This window comes from Nasonia vitripennis, chromosome 5, assembly GCF_009193385.2.
Source record: "Nasonia vitripennis strain AsymCx chromosome 5, Nvit_psr_1.1, whole genome shotgun sequence".
Lineage (NCBI taxonomy): Eukaryota > Metazoa > Arthropoda > Insecta > Hymenoptera > Pteromalidae > Nasonia > Nasonia vitripennis.
In genome coordinates, this window is record NC_045761.1 from 27,121,151 (window position 1) to 27,137,875 (window position 16,725).

A 16,725-nucleotide genomic window follows, 5' to 3' on the forward strand; every position below is an offset into this window, starting at 1 on the left:
TAATTTTTTGAACTTGTCAAATTTTATAAATGCATGTGATGAACGTTGATTTGAATCTTACCTATATCTTCCCCGCGAAAACTTTTGACGTATTTCACTCCGTAAACAATAATTGGTCTTCTCAGTATGTGAGCCAAAGCAAAAACATGCAACTGCTCAAGTGCACTTCCGGGTTGAGCGGCCGTAGTTAACAAATTTTCCCAATCTTCTTGCCACTGGGTTTCTTCGAGGGTAAAATCTAACATTCTGGAAGCCTGTGACGCCTCGTATTCCCGCCAACGAGGATAGAAACTAAAAAATGATTGATGATGATTAATACTTCTACTTAAGTTGCTGTACACGTTGTTTGAAAAGAGAAATTGTACTTACAATTGACCTGCCTGTTGCAACGTATCCGCAAGAGCACGTCTCAACGAATTATCTCTGTCGAAGACTCCCCACGTGGCCTGCATTACAGAGTCGAGTAAGCAATCACCAGCCGAGCGATTCCACAGAGCATGCAGTCGACTGCCTAGTCGGTCGGTGATCTCGAGAGACCAGTTCAGCGCAGGTGGCTCTCCACCTCCACCTTCCAACTGCTGCTGAGCCTCACGGTCCAGGAGCTCTTCGAGCATCTGTTCTTGTACTATACTTGGCAGATCTTCAACCTCGGCAGGAAGAGCAAAAGTTGCCATATCCGTCACGAAATAACAGGGAAATGAGCCTTTCCGCATGCGTATGCTGTTTGAAACGTGTCTGCGTATTTGAACTGCCAGATCGGGCGCTACATAACTCGGCACCCTCTTGATACCCGAGCCCGAGCCCTCAATTTGCGACAGCAGCGTTGCCAATATATCTTCCCTTTGAAATCTGCAAAACAAACATCGGTGGTAGTGTCAATTAACAAATAAATCACTCGAGTAAATGTCTATTCTAAAGTTCTTTCATTTTTGTCATTGACTATTGAAATTTCAAGCTTGAATTTGTAGGTCAATGTGTGCAGGCGTTTTTTGGATTTTCTCCAAGAGAGTAGTCGTAAAGCAAAGACCTTGAGGGGGTTTCGTTATGTGCACAAGAGCATAGCAAAAATTGGAATATTTATTTATTTTGATTTTCCTGATAAATAGATACTACAAAGAGTATATAATAATGGCGATAGAGACTTACCTAATAGCTAAATGAACTAAGGTGTGTCCTATGTCAAAAGCACTGCTTCTGTTTAATAGTAAAACCTCGGAATGCGTTAATTGACGAGCCGGATCGCCGCCACTGGCAAGATACGCCTCAACTGGCGCATTGTCGCCCTCGACAATACCGAGACACGCGTTTAACCAGCACCAATCCGTGTGACGCCTGAGCTGCTTGAGCCTGCGCTCGTAGTCGCAATTATTAGGAGATTGCGGCGTAGGAAGACTGTCATTTCTGCCATCATACCTGTGAGAACTCCTGCAAATGCACGCATATAATACTCAACATTTTCTCATTAAATAATAAGATGAGCAAGATCATTACCGCCTAGCTATCGCCAAGTTCTCGTCACGCTGTGCTTGATGTATGTAAGGCGTGTGCGGCGGTGAAGGTAAACCCCGCTGTGGGTGATTATGGTGTAAATCCCTTTCCGGACTTGGCAATATCAGACTACTTGTGTTCTGCGAGTTCGAGCCCTTCTCACCTCGACCACGTTCCCGTTCCCTCTGATGACCACACATTACGCATTTTCCCGATTTTGGCCAATTCTCGTAAGTACACGCCTGACAGGACCACTTTTCTGGCTGCTGCTGACCCGAATTATTCGAAGACGGACATCTGTCCGGATTCAAATTCAAATTCGCCTGTCGAATAATTAATAATTTAGAGTTTTCCATCTGTCTAGAACGACTTTAAACTTTGTTTTTAAATTCAATTTACCGATGGTGTATTGCATTGAGAATTCGTCGAGGGAAGAGACGGAGGCGGTGGATCTCCAAGTCTTAGAGGCGCCAAATGCTCGTGAAGATTTGAAGCTACAGAGTTTATTGACTGATTGTGTTGAGGTGTAGTTGCTGTAACGGTTGTGGTTGGAGATCGACGATTTGAGCATTGCGTGCAACGAGTTGCGTTCTGATAATTGAGATAGGTGCATGTTTCACAGTACCATTTCCCTGCTGATGGTACATTTTGACTGTAATTTTGCGAACCTGTAAAATAAACGAGTTGACTTTTTACTACCCGATTACACGGGAAACAGGTGGAAATTGTTGAACGTTTGCTTACTTAAATTGTATGAATCACTAGCGGGTGGCACCGGACCCGAAGCCACATTGGAGCCAGATCTTTGCGGGCTCGGGTCCCGCAGTCGATAAATATCCTCTCCTAACAGTGGTTTGGCGCCTCTGCACATTGTACATTTCAGTGATGATGGCCAGTTCTCATAGGTACAGTATTCACAAGTCCACTTTGACTCTGTCTCACCAAGGCGACTATTCATTTTATCTGAATAACACTTTTTTGGTGTGTCACTTTATCTCTATAGCCTGTAAGCAGAGATTTGAAAACTAAACTATAAAAATTATGACAAAATTTAAGAAAGAAACTAAGATGTATCAATATGTAATCTTTACCCTTAAGTTGCTCAGTGTAGTTTGGAACAACTCTCAGATTATAGAAAATAATATCTTGCCTTTGACTTATATATATATCAAAATTTTGGTTTTGAAAAATCTTGGCTTATCCTATACCATATAAACTTTGGCCAAAGTTTTTCTAACAGGAGTACTTGTATCTTAAGTTTGTTATGTAACGGAGCTTGCATCATGGGATAGTTATCTTAATAGAGATCATGGTAATGCTGATAGTTACCCTTGTTGATATCAACAGCTTCTTATATCTAAAAATAATAGATGCTTTCTATTAGGTCAATACATATGCACAAACATTAAAACTAAATAATTACATAAGAATTTGGAAAATTGTAGGTCAAGGTTTTTGATGCACAATCAAAATAAACAAACAATTTAGGATTACTCTACCTGAGATGAATATCAAAGCCTCACACTCCACGATTGGTTTTTATGCTCAAACAAGTAAGTCCCACTCGAAAGAAAAGTCCTCGTTCTTTGTGGTCTTCTGCTCAAGGCAAAAGTGGTCAACAGCTATTCCCATGAGCCCACTGAAATACCATCAATAAATATTAAAAAAATTAAATAACTATCAAAAGGCTTATAGCGCACATGTATTTCCAAAGCTAAGCCTCATGGAACTTAACATAAGTACATGTATTTAGAATGCATAAATTAGCCAATCCAACATGAAATGTAATAGTATTCATCTTCTAGATTCTAATTATACAGGATTGCTCAAGTTTGATCAATACCACTTATAAGAAGGTAGATGTTATGTTATATTTTGTTTTAAATATACGAATGCTTCTTAAGTTACATAAAAAAAGGCAACTAAAACCTCAAGTATATCAACGAAAGCCAACTAGCAAGTTAATCCATAGCTAATAATCATGAAAATCAGTTTCTATGCTGTCTCTGCAGCAGGAGTCAGGAGCAAGGCAAGACTCAGGACAACAAGAGAGCCAAGAATCATACGCGCACAGAGACATGCTTATATTTTACACAGACAAAGACTTTGCAGTGGCAGCATATACATGTCGTGTCTAGCATCGCTAGCGCTACTATCTACGATGTGTTTGTATACTAATAAAGCTCGCGAGTGTGGGTGCCCCGTCGTATATGTGTGTGTACGTTTTATCAGCCGAGCAGCTATCCTCGATAGTCGATGTCCATCATCATCATCATCATCATGGACGGCTCGTAGTCAGCACAATGTCACGATCGCGTATACAGGTATAGATGTGTATAAATATGAACTCGGAGCAATGCAACGAGCACAGAGGCGAACAAATTGTCCTTTTTCGTTTATACAAAGGAAAACGGCGGACTAGACATGGCGAGCGAGAGAGCAAAATGACGAGCACAACAAAACAAACACTTACTGGCTGCGATATTATACTCCGGACGTCTCCCGTCGCGCTCTCTCTCTCTCTCTCTTTCCCTCGCACTCTCTCGAGGAAAAAAGTCAGTACATCTCGACTGACTCTCCGTGTGTATATATACGCGCGAGTTGTGTACTCTCTCCAGGTCGCTTTCTTCTCTCCTCGCTCGATCGCCCCCCTCTCTCTCTAATATGCTCGCGTGTGTGTGTATATACCTATATATCTCGTGTGCACATATATATATATATATATATATATATATATATATATATACACCAACAACGTCGTCTCCGTCGTGCTGGCTGGCTGCTCGTTAATCTTCTCCGCTGTCTTGGCGCTACTACGAAATGGAACCACTGGCACTGCTCCTCGTCATGGTGTTATTTCTTCTCTCGCTGCTGCTGCGGCTGTTACTACTGCTGCTGCTGACGACGTTCCGGAGGAGGAGGATAGCTCGCATCGCGGAACGACTACTGGCTGCTGCTGCCTCTGCTTGCGGGACTTGGCTTTTGATGTGATGAGAAGTAGGGGAGTACTCGTCGGCCGTTTCGTTTCTAGATCGAGTAGAGGTGCTGCTGGTTGGTGCCGTTGCGAACGAAGGGGAAATTGCTTTTGACAGTCATCCGCAAACAGAGGAACAACAGATCAGCCCAGCAGCGCGGCTGGCGAGCGCACACACACTAATCACTCTATACTGGACTCGCTGTCGAGATGTCGCGGCTCGCGGATGGCCAGTGCTGGGCTAGAATACATTATATGTGTGTATGTGCTATATGTGGAGAAGCCAGTGTCTAGGGGAGTTTCGGGAGGCAGGCTTGCCCGTGCATAGAGATATTTCATTCTGATTGCTCATTAATTTTGCTTGGCTTTTTATCTGTCTACGAGTATATCGTTTCGAAACGATGAAACGAATCGATTGTTTGACAACAGGTTTTTTAATTATCGTTCAATATCGTTATATCTGCTTTACCTTACTTCGCGCGCTCTTTCAAAAAGATCAATACCGCACAGCTGCCAATTCGCCACCTTAAGCACTGCACGTGACCGCAGCAAACTCCCCTAGAACTGCGCAATTCGTGACTGCGGCGGCAGCCGTCTAGGAAAAAGGCCGCAGATATTCCGCGAACTTTGAAGCGAAAACTCAATAAACTCAAACTCCTGTCTCGTCAAACCCAACCTTGCTTCGATCAGCTGAGTTTCGTCCAAACATCAAATCACGCATGACGCTTTTCAACTCCTCGAGTTCGGCACATTATGCAAAGAGACGACTCGCCTGACGACACATCCGCTTTTGTGGCCGAATTTTCCGACGCAACACTCGGCGCACACATTTCAACATCTTTTCACGGAAAGATCATGACACTTGCTTCGGAGTCGGGACAGAAAAAAAGAAGCAAACTGTTGAACGATCTGAGCATGAGAGAGTCGAGGCGTTCGCTCGTAGGTACTTAAATATGCGAATTAATCAAGACAGAAACGTGCGGCGCTGCTTTTTTATTTTATAAATAATTGCGGGCCAAAAGCCAAATGGGCCCCGCGCGGCCTAGACATTTACCCTTGACATTTAACAATGAAACTTGTAGCGCGACATTTTTTTTTATTTGTAAGAGTTCACTTTTTCATTGTTAGTATGGATTTTGTAAACAACTATAAATCTCACTTAGGTTATTAATTGAATGCTGTCATCGTAAGATTGCTCCAATTGTTCAAGATAACGATTAAAGTACAAGATACATTCATCTACTTTTCACTAGATAGAGAAAAACAAACACACAGAAAACACGATTGTCTTAATCTTACAGAGAAACAGTGGCGCAGGTAGATGAACAAGTGTCTGGCTGAACGTGTTACATCATACTTTTAGCTGCTGAAAGTTGTCAAGAGTGAGAACCGACGAATCTTGAAAACGGAGCACACTAAACCACGCACAACTTTTTTGGAAGACTCAAGCCTCTTGATATTTTCAAGTTCAGCTTTGATCTACTGAAGATGGCAGGGACAAAAATTACTATTCTGTATGGCAGTGAAACCGGAACTGCTCACGATATTGCAGAACAAATTTGGAAGCGCTCCAAAAGGTTTTACTCTTTCATTAGTTGCTACTTATTGTTATATATGTACATTTATTTATGTATGTGCGTGTGTGTGTTGCATTGTCTCTCATTATTGAGCACTTTCTATTAAGATGATCTTTCTTTTGGATGACATGCCAAGAATCCTTTGTTTATTATCTTTCTTTTGTCTACGTCATTACAACTATCTATAAGTAGTCTCAAAAGTCATTAGCAATGATTTACATAAAGCATTAATTGCAGTGATAAAATATGATTTTATTTTTGCAGAACTGGACTAAAAAGTAGCGTTGATGCCATGGATGAATACAATATACGAAACCTTATCAATGAGCAAATGATGATTTTTGTAGTATCTACTGCTGGTCAAGGAGATACTCCTCTTAACATGAAACAGTTTTGGAAATGTCTGCTACGCAAAAGTCTTCCCGTGGATTTTTTAAGCAATCTCAAATTCTCTGTACTAGGATTAGGGGACAGCTCGTTTGAAAAATTCAACTTTGCTGCTAAGAAATTGAACAAGAGGTTAATACAACTTGGTGCAACTGAGTTGGTACCTATTGGACTGGCAGATGATCAGCATGACTTGGGAATAGATGCTGTTTTTAGCCCTTGGCTGGAGGATGTATTCAATAATGTGTGCCATGAATTTAATGTTCCTAAAGGTAGTATACTTTCAGAGCATGAGATAATTGAAAGATTCAGAGTAGACATTATCAGGGATCAAAAACCAGACAACTCCATAACAGATATTTATCTGTACGAAGCAGAAAAAAATAAAACACTGATTACTAGTACTATTATAGAAAATATCAGAACCACTGCCTCTGATCATTTTCAAGATGTAAGACTGATCAAGTTTAAGGTACCAGAAGTGGACTATTCACCTGGAGATATAGTGTATATAAAAGCAAAAAATTCTGATGAACAAGTAGACAAATTTTTCGATGTTTTAAACAAAAACGGCGTTGATGTACATCCTGATATGCTAATACAAGTATCAGAAAAAGAAATAAAGCTGCCAACTGTCTTGGAACCAAAGTTAACACTCAAACAAATAGTGCAGCAATATTGGGACTTGAACAACAAGCCCAAAAGATCAACATTGCATACTCTATCACTGATCAGTGAGAATGAATTGGAAAAAGAGAAATTAATTGAATTCATAACAGCAGCTGGCCAAGAGGATCTTTTCAACTATATCAACAGGCCAAGAAGAAATATTATTGAGGTTTTGAATGATTTCCCCCATACAACAAATAAACTAAATGTGAAATTACTCTTTGAAATCATGACTCCAGTAAAACCAAGAGCATTTAGTATTGCATCTAGTTCAAAACAGACCAAGAATGAAGTGCACTTATTGGTAGCTGTAGTTCGTTACAAAACAAAACTAGTGGACACCAGGTATGGACTCTGCTCAAATTGGTTGGCCACTTTGAAGTCTAATGAGAAAGCTGTATTTTGGATTCAAAAAGGAACTTTCAAATTTGATTACGAGAAACCAATGATTTTGGTTGGACCAGGAACTGGAATAGCACCCTTCAGGTCTTTGCTGTTGGACAAAGCAGCAAAGGATGGAGATCTGAGTTCCTGTCTGGTTTTCTTTGGTTGCCGAAACGAGAAGAAAGATTATCATTGTGAAGACGATTTTCGACTGCTAACTGCTAAATACGGCTTGAAATTATTCTGTGCCTTTTCCAGAGATCAACCTGATAAAATGTAAGCTATATCTTGTATCCCCTCACTATCTAAGATACTAATTAACTTAAAGCGAAAAATGATTGAGTAACATCTTATCAGTCAGTCAATCAATTCAATTAAAAGTAATTGACATTTGATGTAACTAATGTTGAGAAAGATGTATTATGCAATCAAAAGTTAATGTGCAACTAAACTGTAACTTTTTCGTTTTCTAGATATGTACAACATCTTATAAGGCAGCAAAAGGAACTTTGCTGGAGTTTTCTTCAAAACAGTGGAAACATTTATCTGGCTGGAAACTGCAAAAACATGCCCAGTGCCGTGAGAGAAGAATTTGTGGAGGTAGCCAAGGTTTGTGGCAAAATGAACCATGAACAGGCTGAAAATTATATAAGAACTTTAGAAAAGAGTGGAAGATATCAGAGTGAAACCTGGTGAGTCAGGATTACCTGTCTTATTGCATCTGTGATGGTTTTTGACTCGTACAAATCATTGTCATAATGTTTGTCCTAACAATCGAATAAACAAAATTTTTATACCAAAGAATCATACTGTTGTCTCTCAATTGCAATAACAACAAAGTTGCCTGATGAATCATTATTCATGCGAACGGCAATCGAGCTCTGCTATGTCATTAACATAACAGGATTTAAAAAACCTAGCTTTATTTATTTTTTTTTCCAAGATTAGCACACGTAACTCACGACAAATTGTAATTTGCCGTCATTTTCATTCCAACTAATTCAGTTTTTCATAAAAATCGGAGTCTTCTCATTATACTGTCCGAGGAATTCTCTTATAAACGGAAGAAAGATAAGACGTTGTATGTATATGTATATACATAGAACGACAAGCAGACAGCAGTACACATGCCAAATAAAAATTCAGCAGAGAGCAAATTGAGCCGCGCGCACGTGGTCTCGCTCCCGATAAGCAGCAAAAAAAAGGAGGGGCGTCGAGGTTAAAAAGAGAGAGACGAGACGAGGCCTAGAGCTGCGAGAGCGTGCGCAATGCCTACATATAGAACGTAAAATAAACGGTGGGGCAATATATAGGTATCGTCGCCGCCGCGCATTTTCACGCTTCCATACGCCCGCGCGCGCGCGCTACTCGAGGGGGATTCTTGCACTGACTGCGGTGCAGTGCACTGCGGACGCTGACCTAACCTAGAAAAGTCTTAGAGCGCTGCGTATACCTAGTGGTGTGCGTGTGCATATCGCGTATATACTCGAGCTGCAGTATAACGTAACTACTCGCGGCGAGACGAGATGCTCCGTTGGTGATGCGACGAGTCATTGAGGAACGTCGCCCGCCGTATATATACAAGTAGTAGACTGAGAGTCGGATCGGAAGTGCATCGAGAGAGAGAGAGAGAGAGGGATCGGCCGCGTGCGCGCACACAAGATAGAATTAGAGGATCTTTTTTTTCTTCTCTTCTTCACGAGCCACGAAAGAAATGGCGGGCAGCTACACGAAGAAGGAATTCGGCATTGGGCCCGAGGAGCAGACTCTGCTGAAGGACTCGAACGGGACGCGCATCGTACCCGCCAAGGGTGAGGGCACGGCCGTTTTGATGAAACTCTTTTTCTGCCTCTGCGTGATTCCCTCTCTCCCTCTTTCTCCTCTCTTGGGAGCAGGTTTTGAGCCTGTTTCCTCCCCTACTCGTGCCTCTTCCCACCAGAGCCTGCTGTTTTCTACACCAAATTCCTGAGAGCCCTTTGCTCCTGTTTCTCTCTTTCCCGAGCTGCCCTTTCCTGGCCTGTTGCCCAACTCTCTTTCTCTCTCTCTCTCTCTCTGTCTAGCTTGGAGTGTCGGCACAGCATTTTTACACCGCACCTACAGGCACACGTAATATTGCTGCTGCTCTTGTTTTATGAGTGCTTGTGTGCTACCGTTAGAGAATTGTCTATCTGTGTGTGTCAAGGATTTTTGGTAATGTTGTTTTCTGTGATGTAAGCTTGCTCCCCTTTGTATATTGTAGATGTGCGAGATAATTCATCAAGTACTGTTTTTAATACCGGAGATAAGGGTATGCCACCTATCAATGCTGTAATGTAATGCCGTATATCAATTGATTAAATGCAGTAATCTTGACTAGCATTACAGGATTTGTGGGTGGCTCTTTTGCTTGCAACCCTATTATTTACACACTAGATGCACTGAACTAAATTTCCAATTTAAACTTTTAAATTAGTCCTGCTCACTTAGCCGAACTAGAAATATATTTATCCATCAATTATCGAGCAAACGTTTGAAAGACTCATTAATCAGTCACTGATAATAGAAACCGCTATTATCATCTTCCTATAAACCTTGTGAATTATCATCTCCCAAATGTTTGCTCTGGCAATATAGAGTTTAATTTAGTCATAGAAATAATATTTCGAATAACGTTGCTTGTAGCTTCTCTTCTATCTGTTGCATTTTGCAAACCCAGTTCAATCACTGCCCGGACAGAGATTATTTATACTTTAATTTAGAGAGCATTATCATAGTGCAATCTGTGGCAAGTTCATTGCACTGCAACAGCAGCAGCCGACAGATCTTTCCATTGTGTACATACGATGCCTGCACGCTTCTGTAATTTTTCTGCCCTATTTGCAGTGTGTGCATCTGACCATTCGGTAACCACGTTATATTTTTCCTTTTTTATCCCTCGCGCACACACACACACACACACACACACACAGACACACATCGGTCTTCACTTTCTATACTCAGCTGAAAAGTGTCGATAGGCTGAATATTGATTTTAAATTAAGCTCTATCAAAGCTCCAACAAGCACTTGACCCAAAAGCTCCGAGTAACGGGGAAAAAAATTTTTTCCAAAAGCTACACACACACATAGAGACTATCGCACACGTATTTCGTATGAGAGAAAACGAGAGTATCGAAACGAAAAGAGCACACTATTCTCGGCTCGAGCGCTATCTTATCAGCGGCTCGCGCGACCGAACACTTTTCGGATACATTTCCATTATTTACAAAGAGCAACAGATGCGCCGTGTTGTACAGTTGCACGTTACAACTTTCGAGAGACGTGTATCTGCACCTATGACAAATTACGTCTGTGTGTGCATGTATACAGCTCGAAAATTAGCGCGATAACGCGCTTTTGAGAAATTTTGGGATCGTCGTTCCGATGACGCGATTACTCACGGAGGTATTCCGTGCGGGATAAGGGTTTATTGTCTTGCTATGACTAATCCGTTTACGACCCTTTTGGAGATGGCTCGACTGTCTCGTGTGACTAATTTTCGCATTTTCGCACAAACACACTGATGAGTACTCACGAGAAATTTTGACTAATTGCAGCAACAACGGCAACTAAAAGCTCGACTTAGTTATAGACTACATATTATAGGGATAAAGTTTTACTGAACACGTATACTCGTCTTTTCCAGATAGACAATCAATCTTGCGCTATAATACATTTTCTATTCCAGATGAACACGGTAATTGCCTTCTATATAGATAATCGTTAAAGCGACACATTATTATATCAGTTCATAACGGGACCAATTTTCTCAGGGTGTGATTTGTGTTCCAAGTTTTTTTTTTTTTTTTTCTTCAATATCCTTATTCAATTTGACAACAACAAAAATTAATCATATCTTACCCCGCGATAACTATAACGTAATGTAATGCATGAACTAATAACAAGTAAAAATACATACGCTTGAAATTGATGTCCCTCTTTCTTTCTTCGCACGTTAATTTTTAGAGCTAACATCTATCAGCAGTAATTTCCCAGACACGACATACGACACGTATAACTATATATACATTCCTCGAATTAACGCGATAAGAGACTAGAACGTCGGCTTATAATATACTTGCTCTCGAAATCACGTCCGTTAGCCACTAACAGCCGCATTGACTGGATTAAATTTATAAATTGATACAAATTAGTCGGATTCTCATATACATGCCAGGAGGACGGACGACGTGCTCGATAATCAACAGCTCGGTTTAGCTTCATTAAGATAGTGTGTGTGGATTTTCATCCGACGGGCTCTGACACCGCCGCGTATAATTGCGAATTATTTGAAAAATTAATTAAAAAAAAAATTTATTTTCAAACAGATTATTTCAAGTTAAAAATCAGCAAAGTTATAGCTTAGATAAAATGGAAACAATAAGAAAAAAAAAATGATGACGGCCAGATGATACATCATAATCTTGTTCCCGCGAGGTTTTATCGTCTGACCAAAAGTTCTTCCGTTTTCCACGAAATTTGCGCAACTTTTACCATAAAAAGCGCCCGATATGCGTACACGCGTGTAGTTAACAGATTAGAAGCCATATAACCCAAATTCGCCGGTCACTTACACGAAAGAGTCGGACTCGCTCGTTGTAAGTAAGTACTTAGTTGACGACTTCTGGAGTCACCACCCTTGTTTACAGGGAGAATTTGATCGGTCCCTTATCCGTTCTGCATATTTTCACTCGTGGCATGCATATGAGATTCTTCTTTCACCTGCATTCGAATAACAAAAGATACTAAAATATTTTCACTGTAACTGCACACTTTCTCGGAATACGTTGAACATTCGTCCAAACAGGTTCCGTTTCATTAATCTCTCTCTCTCTCACGATTCATTGTACTTACTCATCTAAAAGCCGCTTCATTGTGCTCGCATAACCATCATATAGTAGCAGCTAATCCATCCGCTGAATTTCTGCAAAAAAAAAAAAAATCATCGCATACATTACCACACAAAGCTCCGTCGTGCATCTTCTTTTTTTTTCTCGCCGTCCGTACGACGACACGAGTCTCGCTCCAACTAGATGTCGAAATTCTTTCAAGGTGCAGAACCAGTTCGTCTGTCGCCCGGTTGGGAAGGTACCGGCAGGCCCGACGACGAGCTCAATTTCAAAGGCGTCACTATGGACCAGGCGGACCTCGAGCTCAACCCTCCCAGGGATAGGTAATTTGACCCTTTGAAGTAAACTTTGTGAGAAGATTCATTTTTTACGTTGTTGAATAGTAATAATAATCGATTCGCTGTTTTTCGTCGACAGATTGAACATCGTATGGCTGATAATGATACTGCACGGAATTGGCGCTCTGACCTCTTGGAACATGTTTATAACGGCGAAGGGCGTGAGTATTTTTATCATTCTTTATTGTTGTTGTTTTATTCCGGTGTTTTTGAAAGTCGCATTCTGTTTTGCAGTACTTCGTCGATTACAAGCTATCGAAAGATTACACCAATGAGGATTTGTACTATTCTCAGTCATTTTTATCTTACATGACTCTTTTCTCGCAAATCCCGAATTTGTTGTTCAACTGGATGAACATATTTTTACCTCTAGGGTGAGTTTCCATCACTTCCATCGGATCCACGTGAAGGCGTGACTAATGAGTAGTCATAAAATGAAAATCTAAATTGTTTTCTCAGAGGTAACCTGACGACCCGTATTGTATGGGGACTCTTTATCCAAGTCATTGTGTTCATAATCACCATCATCTTGGCCATGATGGACACGAGCAAATGGCCAGGAATCTTCGCCATAGCAACGCTCATCTCCGTCGTTGTTTTAAACAGTGCGTATTTGTAAATTTGCAATTTCAATTTAAAAATATTTAACCAACTATATCGTTACTTTTTAGCTGCGAACGGCATCTACCAAAACTCGGTATTCGGCTTGGCTGCAAAACTACCCGGCAAATACACTGGCGCCGTTGTTTTGGGCTCGGTCAGTATCTCGATCTTTTTAAATACGCTTTATCCTTGCCGCAAGCAATTATTCATGTATGGCTCTTTTGATTCTCTATAGAATATCAGTGGAACCTTCACCGCAGTCATCAGCCTCTGCGCCAAGTATTTCGCCCCGAACGTGAGGACATCCGCGATCTACTACTTTATCACGGCGCTTTTCGTACTTTTAGCCTGTTTTGACACATATTTCGCGCTTCCCATCAATGTGAGTATAAATTATACAGTCGACATTCTAATAAGATGTAATGCAAGTACCGAAAATCAATTTAACGGGTCGGATCTCTTTCAGCGTTTCTACCGTTACCACGAGTACCTCAACCAGAAAGAAGCGAACAAGAAAAAACTCGAGTACAGCTCAAACAGGTCTGGCTCGTCCAAGTTCCGGGAACTGTGGGAGGCGTTCAAGCAGTGCTGGCCGCAATGTTTCAATGTCTGGTTCGTCTTCTTCGTTACCCTCTCCCTATTCCCCAACCTGCAGGTCAACATCAAACGTTCGGATCCGAATTTCATCGTCCCGGAAGCTTACTACGACAACATCATGTGCTTCTTGAGCTTTAACATCACCGCTATGCTTGGCAGCTCTCTCGCGTCATGGTTCCAATGGGTAAGTTATATTATGCGCTTAAGCGAATTCAAAATCTAAATTTCTTTCTAAATTGTTTTTTATATTTTTAGCCTAGCAAAAGATTTGTCATCATACCAATTCTGCTTCGAGCCGCCTTCATACCACTGTATTTCGTTTGTAAATATGTGCCCGACAAAATTACTGCCGACCAACGCTCATTCATATTGATTGAAAACGACTGGATCTATCTAGTTATTGGATTACTAATGGGTCTCACCAGTGGTTACTTTTCATCCGTTGCCATGATGTATTGTTCCAAGTAAGCATTCGATTACTCATTTTATTATCACGACCCATTTGGTGGATTCTATTTTAAAAATCTCAATAAACTCATTACAGTACGGTGGAGCCTCGGCACGCTTCGAACGCGGGAATGTTTGGGGCGGCTTTCCTCATCACCGGTATTCTCTCCGGCATTGGCTTCTCGATGCTGATGCCTTGGTTCGTCTCGATCATCGGTTAATTTGTAACAAGTGTCTCAAGTCCATGTACAGATCTCAAGTAGCAGAGATGACGGATTGGGAGCCACCCAATTTGTCTCTGTGCAACCTCACTGAACCACGAGCTTCAAGAAAGAGTGAAAAAATACAACTTGTTCTCTTATAACGTCGTTATTTTTTAAAGTTTTAGATGAATTGAGCGCGAAAAAGGTACAGCGATCGAAAATGTATCTCTATCAATCGTAGTACATAATATGTACAGGCAGTAACTAGAATTAACTCGGGGCTTATAACAGGTTGACCGGACTCATTTGTTGAAGTTAGTAATTGTTGAATGATAATGCAGACTGTTTCAAGTCTGATCATTTTGAGTCTTTGCTGGATTTCAACTACATGATAATATATACTTACTATGTAAAATAAAAGACTCATTGATGAAAGTCTGTACGGAAGACAATGGGCATTTTGTTGTAGGGTTAAGGGGCAACTAATAGATACTGAGCACACGTTTTTATTCAATGAATTTAATCGCATAACTTTGTGCTTCCGTACAGATTTTTACTTATAGAATGAGAGAAAAAAACGCTTTTACTCGATAAACATTACAGCAGCTGGACCAAAAAGCCTTATAAACGTTAAATGGAGAAAGGACCAGCGATGTTAATGACAAAATAAATCTTAGAAATACAGCCGCTTGTTAAGCACATGTGTATGTATATTGCGGTATATAGCCAATCAGTGAAAAGATTTGTAACAACTTTTGTAATCCCGATTCGTCAAACACTTTTTAACGGAAAACGGATTTTCAATACAGCGCTGCCATAATTTTTTAACGCGTTTCGTTCGGAGCAAAGCAAGGAATTTTATGAAGCAATTCTTATTGTTGTAATACATTTTTATACCGTCGTTTTTATCTTTATACGTATGTATACATGAATATATTATTATTAATTATGTTAAACTGTTTGCGGTGCCCCTCGGATCGCAAAATATAGTACAAGTGCGCGACATAATAATTCTTTTTAAATTTGGAGCATCGCTGCATAGGAACTTTTCCACTTTTCCATTAAACAAATTGAAAAGAGTTAACGTATATATTGTACACGCGTATTTATCTAATCGAAGAAACTTCTCTTTGACAATCATGTTGAAACATTTTTTCTGTAGTAAGTAAGTATAATGTGTTTCCTATGAGTGTCTAGTTTTAATTTTTAACGTAACCGCTTATTGTACCGAATAATTTTTTAAAACATATTATTTATCTAATCCATTTTTTAAAATTGTATTTCTTTTGCCTTGTATTTCTACCGTTTTCCTCTGCTGCATTTGCATACAGATCGAATAACAGCACTAATTTTTATACTATTTCCTCTAATTCATTGATAAAACTAACTCCACTAGAGATAAATATCAAAAACTTTTCTATGCATTTTTCATACATTCATATCATGCATACTCTACCATTTTTCAAACTAAATATACAATTAATCTATCTCTTGATCATACGACAAACTATTGGCTTTTTAAAATACGTATTTATTTCATTATTCTTGATTTAAGCTATCGTACATCCACGATTTACATTTTAGACCTACATTTAAATATAGATAGAACAAATAATTACGCGTAAACCGCAATTTGAAACTGTTTTATTTGTTTCATCTCGCTATAAACATTGTACTCCAATAAAATTTAGTCCAATATCCTTGTAGACGGATAAACCTCCTGAAATAAGCAATGCAGACAATAAATTCTGGAATGAACAGGAAAACATAAAAATTTAATTCGATCCGATCTATTAAATAAAGCGTCGAACTATAATATTTAGAATAGATGGAATATTTTTATATGTCGTTCAACCACAAAATGTGTGTTCCATTTTTTTATTTTTTTTTATTACATAAGAAATCGAAAATGGAAAATAACGAGAATATCATTGTTAAGGCACATTGCGCATATCTATCGTGTTTAAAATTAGCTACAGATCAAGAAAAAAAGCTATACTCATGTCTTTGTAAACGCAATTTCATGCCGTACTAATAAAATAATAACTATTTTATTAGAACAAATACGCATGTAACATATGGAAGTTTCATGCCGTTTCCATACCTTCTAGCGGATAATGGCGTTAAATAAATGATTATAAAAAATCTTTAACAAACAATATGTGTTCATTTATCTTTCAAAACCTATGTC

The 16,725-nt window shown here is 39.8% G+C and overlaps 2 protein-coding genes across 18 annotated transcripts in view; one reads left to right on the plus strand and one right to left on the minus strand.

The window, feature by feature from the left end:
- LOC100118774 (ubiquitin thioesterase trabid) overlaps positions 1–5,874 on the minus strand; it is a 9,378-nt gene extending 3,504 nt beyond the window's left edge. The window contains exons 1-9 of one of the 6 annotated variants that reach the window (XM_016985675.3): positions 5,762–5,874; positions 2,988–3,127; positions 2,580–2,845; positions 2,233–2,492; positions 1,888–2,156; positions 1,492–1,811; positions 1,147–1,425; positions 370–849; positions 62–291 (exon numbers count right to left, since the gene is read on the minus strand). In XM_016985675.3, the coding sequence (XP_016841164.1) occupies positions 62–291; positions 370–849; positions 1,147–1,425; positions 1,492–1,811; positions 1,888–2,156; positions 2,233–2,446 (1,792 nt within the window). In that variant the 5' untranslated portion in view covers positions 2,447–2,492; positions 2,580–2,845; positions 2,988–3,127; positions 5,762–5,874. Of the gene's footprint in view, positions 1–61; positions 292–369; positions 850–1,146; positions 1,426–1,491; positions 1,812–1,887; positions 2,157–2,232; positions 2,493–2,579; positions 2,846–2,987; positions 3,128–3,710; positions 3,844–3,961; positions 4,686–5,761 lie in introns of those variants that run through there. The other 5 variants (XM_016985674.3, XM_008208691.4, XM_001602618.6 and 2 more) reach the window with 5 other exon arrangements.
- On the plus strand, positions 3,699–16,690 carry LOC100118662 (NADPH-dependent diflavin oxidoreductase 1). 12 transcript variants are annotated; one of them, XM_031930927.2, is made up of 12 exons: positions 5,762–6,039; positions 6,304–7,755; positions 7,953–8,035; positions 12,552–12,669; positions 12,764–12,845; positions 12,919–13,058; positions 13,144–13,289; positions 13,356–13,441; positions 13,523–13,669; positions 13,754–14,068; positions 14,140–14,348; positions 14,429–16,690. In XM_031930927.2, the coding sequence occupies exons 1-12, from the start codon at positions 5,951–5,953 to the stop codon at positions 14,550–14,552; spliced, it is 2,991 nt and encodes a 996-aa protein (XP_031786787.1). In that variant the 5' UTR covers positions 5,762–5,950; the 3' UTR covers positions 14,553–16,690. The 12 variants fall into 12 exon arrangements, with proteins under 12 accessions (XP_032456763.1, XP_032456764.1, XP_032456760.1 ...); XM_031930923.2 differs by lacking the exons at positions 5,762–6,039; positions 6,304–7,755; positions 7,953–8,035 and adding exons at positions 8,774–9,290; positions 11,185–11,193 and having other exon boundaries at positions 12,549–12,669; positions 14,429–15,795; XM_031930924.2 differs by lacking the exons at positions 5,762–6,039; positions 6,304–7,755; positions 7,953–8,035 and adding exons at positions 8,774–9,290; positions 11,185–11,193 and having other exon boundaries at positions 12,555–12,669; positions 14,429–15,795.
- Positions 16,691–16,725: the final 35 nt, after the last annotated feature.

Bases quoted from the DNA above. Each gene is read 5' to 3' on its own strand.
- LOC100118662 (XM_031930927.2), top strand. From the start codon at position 5,951: ATGGCAGGGACAAAAATTACTATTCTGTATGGCAGTGAAACCGGAACT. The intron at 13,290-13,355 runs GTGCGTATTTGT...GTTACTTTTTAG, and splicing joins CTCCGTCGTTGTTTTAAACA to CTGCGAACGGCATCTACCAA. The intron at 13,670-13,753 runs GTGAGTATAAAT...GATCTCTTTCAG, and splicing joins ATTTCGCGCTTCCCATCAAT to CGTTTCTACCGTTACCACGA.